Here is a 10,180-nt window from a genome sequence, read left to right as displayed (position 1 = left end):
TCAATCAGAGATATTAAAAGGACTTGGCTAAGTACCACAGGATCTTACGCCTGTGGGAATAATACATATTGCTATTGTGATAAGCATTCTAAAAAAGTGAAATAAGTATTATCTTGCTCCACGGGTAAGAAGTTTATAACAGAAGGAATGTTTATTGGCGTAATAAAACATTACACATGTATATGATACATTAGTATGACATAAAGGAGTAATTTAACAGTGCTGTTACAGATCCGTTCTTTACCAGGGGAACCAGCCAACATGAATCAACTATCAATAATGCTTAGTATCCAATGCCAAATTGCAGTGTCTCATCATCTGGGAGAAGGTTTGTATTCAGAGCATCATGGCTAGTGGAAAATGCAAAATATCATTGAGCAACAATTCACCCCTACGGGGTTCAGTAGGAAAGAGTAGAAGCGAGGAGGGAGAGGGGGGGGGGGGCGGGGGTAAGAGAGAGGGGGGCAAAGAGGAGAAAGGGGAATGCCACATCCACCATAGACCATAGGATATTTTTCTGGCTGTAGATTCCTTAGCCAGCTACTTATTACAATATTTTACATGTCCAAGTTGTTCATATTGTGAGGTGCCTAGTTTGTATCCAGGTTGCCCAGATTTCGTCAAATTTCTGAGGGCAGTTGCACACCATATATATAAGTTTGTGCCACGTAAATTATGAAGAGTTTAGTGTTTTGTTGGTTACCAGATTATCAGTGATGCCCAGTAGAAAGACAAGTGCGTCCCTGTCCAGAGAGAGGCCTCTAACCCCATTCACCTCTGCAACACGGGTAAGAAGTTTACTATACGTGATTAAATTAACTGTGGTCCTAATCATGTAGTTTATTCAGTTGAAGGTACCTCTTGCAATTTACAGTGTGTAGAATGCACCATGCATTAAGAACTGGAATTGGTGAACAGTATCATGATACATCTTATCTTTCTGATAAAGGTCTGTCTAATGTGTCTAAACTTCAAACACCAACACTCAGGCAATATGTTGACTTTTATTTTTTTATGGTTTGGAGAAGGTCAAGAATTTGCCATGGGGAGGAGACCTGCATCATAGGCCCCTTGAACGAGAAGTTTGGTGGATTTTTAATTCAAATACTAGGATACCATACAGTATAAATCTGTGATGTGATGTTGATCTCTTCCTTCCATAAAAGGTATTAGTACAATAATGTTTTTTATAGTGATTTTTTGTGTTTTAGGATATATATAATTTATTGTTATTATATATTCCTCTTTTTTCTTTACCGAACCATTTTAGGGATGGGCGAACGGTTTGGCCTTAAGTTTGAGCCAAACTTTTGCTGTTAGGACGTCCAACGATGTTCAACCGTTTGTTCGGCCCCCCGAACCAACCACAATGCATTGTGGCACTAAACAGTGCATTACAAGCCCTGATCGGCTGAAGCAATGAAAGCTTCGGCCAATCAGGGCACAGAGCACTGAGAATAATGACCATCATTCAGCTTTGCATAGTGTGCAGCTAGAGTAGGGATAGCTCAGATAGTTTCACTGCAGTGTAGTGAGACCTTGTGATTCATACATACATTAGTGTAGAGTAGGAACAGCTGATATAGTTTCAGTGTAGTGTAGACCATGTCAGTAATCTTTACATGAGTGTATAGCTTGAGTAGGGACAGTTCAGATAGCATCAGTGTAGTGACAGTTGAATTTGATTGCGTTACTGCCAGTGTGACATAATATATTTCTGTGTGCATTACTGCCAGTTTAATGCCATATAGTTTTGTGTGCGTTACTGCCAGTTTAACACTGTATAGTTTTGTGTGCATTACTGTCAGTTTAACACCATATAGTTCTGTGTGTCACTGTACGTTCGGCGCATTATATTGCAGTATATTATAGCGTATCCATAGTGAGTTCTCAAATTAAAGTGCACAAAACACCTCTTTACATTGATTAAAGTGCATCTACGTACAGATTTCAACTTCTTCTTTGCATTTGCTTATAAGCACTGCCCTCTCCCTCCCAATAATGTCTGGGAGGACAACAAGGAGAGGCAGATGTTCCCTTGGCACTGTAGGGGGTGAGCAACAAATGCAAAGGTGGTCAGGCAAAGGTGGTCATGGTGGTCAGTCCTCCGGCAGGGCATGATTTCCTCTGTTTAGTGAGTTTGCTTGTGCTACCCAGCCACAGCATGCACAGGAGGTGGTGGACTGGCTTACTAAACCTTCCTCATCCTCCTCATCCTCTGTCACGCAAGCAGAGACAAGTGTGCAGTCCCCTGCAGTTGCCAGATTGGATAAACCTGCCTCCTTGTCCACATCTATTCCTGCCATAGCCCCAACATCAGCCATTGAGGAGTCAACTGAGTTATTTGACCACAGAGTCAGCCACTTGCACCTTGATGATTACAGTGGGAAGGCACCACCGACACCCAAAGACCAATTTTTCTGCACCTGTTTGACAGGTGCATATCATTGCAATTTTTTACCGGGAGGCCAATTCTTGATTTTATCAAGATTACCTCTATAGGGCTATAGTGGGAAGGCGCCACAACACCCAAAGACCAATTTTTACGCACCCGTTACTTCTATACAAAGTCAAAGTGACACCAGATTGTATCCAAGAAATCTCTAATCTTGTTCCCAGTGCACTACATTGTGGCCTCATCATACGCACTGGCTCCCCAGCTGTTGCTGAGCAAAATAATGGCAGCTTGCAGGGAAAATGTCATAAATGCAATTATTGCTGCAGCAGATTCCAGACATGGTACAGATCTGCCACTTTACATGTAGACTAAGGAATTTTAGAAGAATTTTTATTTTATTTTATGCTTTCACTTTAAAATCAAAAAATCACTGCTCATTTATAAATTAAGTTTTTCACAAACTTTTTTTTTATTGATACTTGTCCCCCAGTACAGGACCCAGACCCCTATAACCATTGTATGCCGAATTACTTGCATATTAGCCTTCAAAATGGGCACTTTTGATTTTTGGCATTCGGGTTCCATTGAATTTCATGGAGTTGGTTATTCCGGTCCGCTCTTTCACGGTGTTCTGCAGTTCTGGTGCAAATCGAACAGGACTCCCTTTGGCCCATCCCTAATCCGTTTTTCTCTTGTTACTTCTACATGTATTTTCTTCATTATAGTGTTTCAATATGTGTTGCACTCCCTAAGAAACCATACAGTGATGTTTCTTTTCTGACTTAATTGGTGACATCATTTAATTAATTAATTGTTGGAGGGGGTGGCATGCATTAATTTGTGCATATATATATGTTCTGTTTGTCACTCTTAGACTGTGCTGTGAACAAGGCTTGTGCCGAAACGCATCAGCCTGTCTTTTTAAACTTGGTTATGCTCAAATAAAGATCACAGATGAAACGTCCAGCAGTGCCGGCTCTTCCATTTGATTTTCTCCATTTTCATTTTTTGGATGTGGGAAGGGCATCCTGAGCATGAAAGTGCCTGGGCTTGGTTGTGCCGCTGCATACCTGTTACCTGGATATCATTATTCAGAGCGGTTATGCCTGTATACCAAAAATGATGCACAAGTTTGGAATTGCATGTGGGTGCATTTAATTTTCCTTCAGTTTTTATACATGGAGTATTTTAAAGCTAGCTAGGCTTGTGCTATATTAGCAGTTAACACTTCACTGTGAAAAACACAAATTTTGGAAAAACAAAGAAATAATCACACAGAAGAAAAATAAAAACATGGCACATTGTTCTGAATAAAGTAAACTGTGTTCTATGGAGATTTATTAATGCTGTATCAAAATATTTACAGTTAGTGCATTAAGTAGGTTGATTTCCATTCCAAAAGAAGCAATAGCCCTCATACAATATACAATACTCATTAGTAGGAATATACAGTATAATAAGAAAGGAAAATCCCAGGTATTCCTATATAACTGAGAACTTTGGTGACATTGGGAGAAAACGATTTTAATACTTGCCCACTGCAGGGATATATTTAGAGAATTGGGATTGTAGCTGGTAGTTATTCTGCACTGGGGTCCTTTAACATAGGTGGTGTCCATTCTGAGCAGTAGAGGATGCGTAAGTGTGTGACATCTGTGTCTGTTCAGACTTTTCCTACATCTTGTGATGAAGGAAAAAATGGGGCTTAAAGTGGTTGCATACCCTCTTCTTTACCCAGTGATGTGAATAGCCTCAGGTGATACACAGAGATTAAACAAATCTCCATACAGTTGTACATGTATATCTGCTGTCTTTCCCATTCTACACTCTTTGGAAAGTGCATATCGTGTTAGAAATCTTGTTTCCTCATTCAGCAGTGGGTGTGGAGTTTGGGCTTATACTGTGTGAGAGCTGATTGGAGGAAAGGCACATCCCTTCCACATAGGCAGAGGAATGAAGGAACAGGTAGAGCTGTAGTCTGAATCGACAAGCTCTCTGCTTATCTACCTTTAAGCTCCTTCCTTGACACTCATTTTCAGTTGCTGTTATCTTGTGTGTTGAAGAACTTTTCAGAAGTGACTGCTGATAACAGAGCAGCAGAAAGAGACACAGTACTTAGAGCTTTGGAGGGTGATAAGTAAACAATGTAGATATGTTTGCCTAGGTCAAATTTCATGAATGGGGTTTACAACCACTTTAATAGACCCATGTGAGGTCTATCGGCACATGGACTTCATGGATTTAAACTGATGTGCATCCATTTAAATCCTTTTACCTCTGATCCATCATGTTTAGGTCCAATAGACTAACATTGAGCTTCCATTCAGATGCTCCTGAAAAAGTAACAGGCATATCTAATTGCAACAGCTCTGTAAAAGTGGCCTTAAAATAAAAATAATTATGACTTGAACATAAGCTTTTGTGAACTTAGATTGGGGATGGAATATATTGCTAGGTGTTCCATACTCCATACTGTGTGGAGAATGGAGCTTGTTGTATACATTGATATTTATTTATTTTGAGTCTTGTTGGCAGTGAAGAGAAAGTTTAAAATAAATGTCAACTTAACCAAAATTTATAAGGGGTTCAATCATCCTAAACAGAAAAACATATCTAAAGGCTTATCCACTGCAGACACCCAATATTGTCTTCATCAATTCTAGTGTGAATTTAGTTTAAATTTGAGCATGCCTAGAAGAGCTTGTTGTGATGGTGCCCAGCCATGAAAATCGAATCTACACTAATCAGATCTAAATAAGAAATCAGGGCTATATAACTGTCAATATAGGATGCCAATATTTAGGAACAAGAACTAAAGCTGCAAAAATTTGGCTTACATGTGATTTTAGTTTTTCTTAAATTATGCGTTTCTGTTATTTATTTAGATATTAAAGTTCTTCTTATATGCTGGGTTTTTAGTAGCCTAGGAGATTCTTGTCTGCATTCGTGTCTACAGCAGAACACACCATGCTACTGCGGAGACATGAATGAAATGTGACACTTCAAATAAAGTTAAAACAAACAAAAAAGTAAGCAGTGCAATGCGTTGAAACAAGCATTGCACTGCCCCCTGCTGGAGCTCACCCATGGCTCACACTGAAAGCTGGCTGCATGGTAAAATGCTGCACTGTACTGTGCAGGCTAATGTGAACATGGCCTAAAAGGCACTGAAATCTATACCAGGGCTCTCTTATATCCCATGCAAAACCTTTGTCTGCCCAATGCACCCTTTAAGGTATTATTTCATAACAACGCAGCCAATGAATATAAAGAAGTCTCAGTGATGTTTACCCTCACTGCCCAATCTAATGGGACAAGGAGCAGGTGCACCATCTGCCCCCTATACAGGTATGACTTAGAGTGCCATATAAAGAAAACATTCCAGTAATCAATATCTGAATATGTAAGGACTTGCATTTTGTAAAAGCTGATATACCCAGTGCAGATGGGCTGTAAGGCAGCAGTACCACATATATATATATATATATATATATATATATATATATATATATATATATATATATATATATATGTTATAGCATTACCTAATGCAAAAGTAGCATACACGTGTTTCATATGGTAGAATTTTTAATATTATAATAATATTATAAATGTTTAACAATACTATCTAAACATATTTATAAGACACTGATCCCTCTGTATTGTCTCTCTGGATTTTACATAATGCTTTAAGGTTTGACATGACAAAGTTAAAAAATTCTATATATTGGGGTGTATTTACTAAAGGCAAATCCACTTTGCACTACAAGTGTACTGCAAGTGCACTTGGAAGTGCAATCGCTGTCGATCTGAGGGAGAAATGCAATGATAGTAAAAACAGCATTTTTGCTTTCCCATGATTGGATGATAAAATCAGCAGAGCTTCCCCTCATTTCACATATACCCCTCAGATCTACAGCGACTGCACTTCAAAGTGCACTTGTAGTGCAGAGTGAATTTGCCTTTAGTAAATCAACCCCATAGTCACCCTTTTGTTGTGCAATTCTCTTGGTAATGAAGTTGTCTTGTATAGTAAATGTGCAATACTAAGAGGCTGCAACTCGGAGTCCCTAATACAGAAAGCTAATGCATTTTACCTAACAACATTTTTGAAATACAACTAAAATAAGTTAAAATCAATATACTTTTTTTCAAAGTAAATAGCATTTTTATCTTTAGAGACAATTTTAGCTATGCCTGTTTTGTATGTAAAGAGACTTAAACAGCAACATTATGATTGCCCAACTGCCCAATTTTTCAGCTATATTGTTTACGCTCAATAAGTCATTTATTTATTTTACACCTTACAAGTTTTGTGTGCCTCTCATAGAAGTAACCCACAGAGTTTGTTCTGCGGACTATGCCATCATGATGAAGCACTTCTTGTTCTGACAGGCTTGGGGGTTGTTTTTGAAGTTACAGTTCACAGGCAATAGGGTTAATAGAGATCTGCAAAATGATTATTTCTTCCGCAGGACCATATAGAGAATTCCAAGTATGAAGCTAAGGCAAAAACAGATCCATGTCAAAATGAAGCAATACGCGTGGTAAAAATCTGGAGAACTGTTCGCAAATCTGGCTGTGTAGATTGAAACTGCAATAAGGATACAGAGCCCTGTGAATGAGAAAAAAATAGACATCAATTTTCTGAAATTTATTTATAGTTTAGGTTGAATCATCATACATTTTCTTGCATTCTTTTGTGTTTTCTGAGTCAAAATCTTTATTCTGGAGTTCATAGCTAGACTAGACCACCTAAATGGGGTTTCTAATACAGTAGTAGGATTATAAATTCTGATGCAGGAAGGATCTACTTGTAAACGCAAAAACTTGGTGCCTATAGTTAAAGTGATATTTTAAAAAATAGTTTTGTTTTTTTAAGCTTTTTCCCTTTATTTTCACCTGGTGACCTGATCAGTAACACACTTCATGTCTTAGGCAGTCTATACGCTATGCATATTTTTTTGTTCAACCAGCGGGTTGCTGGTTGAACAAAGCGAATGTCTTGTTTCCTCCATCCACACATTTGATGTGGATGAGGGAATCCCCCTGGTATTGTATTCTGACATTGGGGAGCCTTACCTGCCATCAGAATACAATGATAAGTATTGCCAGCTTTAGCACTGATATTTCCAGAAAAACCTGACATGCTGTTTGTACATAAGCCAATTTATCAATCAACTTATGTACAACCAGCCTCCCCATAGATGGATCAGAATTGGGCCAGTCCCTGCTGATCCGTCCAAATCTCGATCCACGTATGAGCGGCTTTACGGTGTCCTCACTTTGGAAGCAGCCTCATCAGTGCCCATCAGTGCAGCCTCATCAGTGCAGCCTCATCAGTGCCCATCAGTGCAGCTTATGAGTGCACATCAATGCAGCCTCATCAGTGCACATCTGCAGCCTCTCCATTGCCCATCAGTGCATATCACTTAAAAATGATTGTATGAGCGTATAACATGCACAGGTGTATAACAGGCACCTTAATTTTAAGCACTTGCCGACCAGTCGCCGCAGTTTTACTGCAGCAGTTTGGCTCGGCTGGGCAAATCAACGTTACCTTACGTTGCCTCCCATTATGGTCACTAGGGGCGAGCGTGTCCACAGAGCACCCGCGATTGCTCGTGGCAGTGTAAACACACAGATCCCGGTTCTTTCAGGGGAGAAGAGGCTGATTGTGTGTTCCTACAAAGTAGGAACGCCGATCACTTTCTTCCCCTAGTAAGTCCTATCCCCCCTTTAGTCATAACACAGTGATGGAACACAGTTAACCCCTTGATCGCCTCCTAGTGTTAACCCCTTCCCTGCCAGTGACATTTATAAAGTAATCAGTGCATTTTTATAGCACTGATTGCTACATAGTTGTCAATGGTCCCAAAAATGTGTCAAAAGTGTCCAATTTGTCTGGCGCTATATCGCAGTCCCAATAAAAATCGCAGATCAATGCCATTACTAGTAAAAAAAAAATAATAATAATAAAAATGCCATAAATCTATCCCCTATTTTGTAGACGCTATAACTTTTGTGCAAACCAATCAATGTACGCTTATTGCGATTTTTTTTACCAAAAATATGTAGAAGAATACATATCGGCCTAAGCTGAGTAAAAAATGTGGGATATTCATTATAGCAAAAAATAAAACATATTGGGGGCTGTTTACGAAAGGCAAATCCACTTTGCACTATAAGTGCACTGCAAGTGCACTTGAAAGTGCAATGAAAGTACACTTGGATATGCAGTCACTGTAAATCTGAGGGGTAGATATGAAATGAGGGGAAGCTCTGCTGATTCTATCATCCAATCACGTGCAAGCTAAAATTCTGTTTTTTATTTTCCTTGCATGCCCCCATTAGATCTACAGCGACTGCACTTTCAATTACACTTGCAGTGCACTTGTAGTGTAAAGTGAATTTTCCTTTAGTAAATAACCCCCATTGTGGTTTTTTTAAAAATTGTTGATCTTCTTTTGTTTATAGCACAAAAAATAAAAACCGCAGAGGTTATCAAATACCACCAAAAGAAAGCTCTATTTGTGGGGAAAAAAACATCAATTTTGTTTGGGTACAGCATTGCAGGACTGTGCAATTGTCAGTTAAAGCGACGCAGTGCTGTATTGCAGAAAATGGCCTGGTCATTGAGCAGCCAAATCTTCAGTGGGCTGAAGTGGTTAAATAAAGAACTTTGAAGCAAAATAAGGGTCCCAGCATGTCAATGCAGCCTCACCATTGCCCACCAATGCAGCCTGATCAGTGCCCATCTGCAGCCTCTCCATTGCAGCCTGATTAGTGCCCATCTGCAGCCACATCACTGCCTAATAAATGCAGCCTGATCAGTGCCCATCTGGAGCCTCTCCATTGCCCATGCATGCAGCCTGTTCAGTGCCCATCTGCAGCCTAGCCTTTGCCCATCATGAAGCCTCACCAGTGCCTCATTAAGCAGAGCTGCGATCTCCTGTGTACCCGACACTCGCAGTCACTCACAGTCCCGCCTCCTTGCCTGGCTCCTATGATAGACAGAACAGTGGTCCAATTACGGGCCAGGAGGTGGGACTGTGTGTGTGACTGAGCGCCAGGTACACAGGAGATCACGGCTTTGTGTAATCCGGCGGTGATTGCCCCCTCCTTCCATTCCGAGGCAGCTAGAAATCAGCGTATAACATGCACACATGATTTGTGCCAGATTTTCAGTTATACACCAATAAATAAGGTAATTATTTGCAAAAAACTTTAGCGGAAAAAAGTTTATTGTTTAGTTTTTTTCAAAATGTTTGGTCTTTTTAAATTTGTTTAGCAAAAAAAAATGTGTGAATTAAATACTACCAAAAGAAAGCTATATCTGTCTCAAAATAATTATACACATTTCATATGGGTACAGAAAGTCTAAAAAATAAAACTAATGCAGCCATCACATCCAAGAATTTGTAAGCTGCAATTTAATAAATATTTGCTTTTGAATTAATACTGCTTTAAGGGAAGTCAAAAAATAACAGAATCAAGCTGGGTACACATATACAGTTTTTTTGTGTTCAACCTGCAGGTTGGGAATAAACTGCACTACAAGTGCACCCACAACACAAGCGATGTTGATGCAGGGATCTCTCCTGCTGAGACATTGGGGGTTATTTATGAAAGGCAAATTCACTTTGCACTACAAGTGCACTTGGAAGTGCAGTCGCTGTAAATCTGAGGAGTAGATCTGAAATGAGGGGAAGCTCTGCTGATTTTATCATCCAATCATGTGCAAGCTAAAATGCTGGTTTTTATTTTCCTTGCATGTCCCCC

At 39.5% G+C, this 10,180-nt stretch overlaps 1 protein-coding gene across 1 annotated transcript in view; it reads right to left on the bottom strand.

Moving 5' to 3' along the window:
* Positions 1 to 3,709: 3,709 nt before the first annotated feature.
* EMP1 (epithelial membrane protein 1) overlaps positions 3,710 to 10,180 on the bottom strand; it is a 56,010-nt gene continuing 49,539 nt past the window's right edge. The window contains exon 5 of the mRNA XM_077452508.1: positions 3,710 to 7,013. Coding sequence (XP_077308634.1) covers positions 6,859 to 7,013 — 155 coding nt within the window. The 3' untranslated portion in view covers positions 3,710 to 6,858. The remainder of the gene's footprint in view (positions 7,014 to 10,180) is intronic.

Source organism: Lithobates pipiens, unplaced genomic scaffold (assembly GCF_037356315.1).
Source record: "Lithobates pipiens isolate NorthernLeopardFrog02 unplaced genomic scaffold, aLitPip1_a1.2 Scaffold_23, whole genome shotgun sequence".
NCBI classification, from domain to species: domain Eukaryota; kingdom Metazoa; phylum Chordata; class Amphibia; order Anura; family Ranidae; genus Lithobates; species Lithobates pipiens.
Note: the sequence above shows the minus strand (reverse complement) of the source record. Positions and strands in the feature narration are given on the sequence as shown.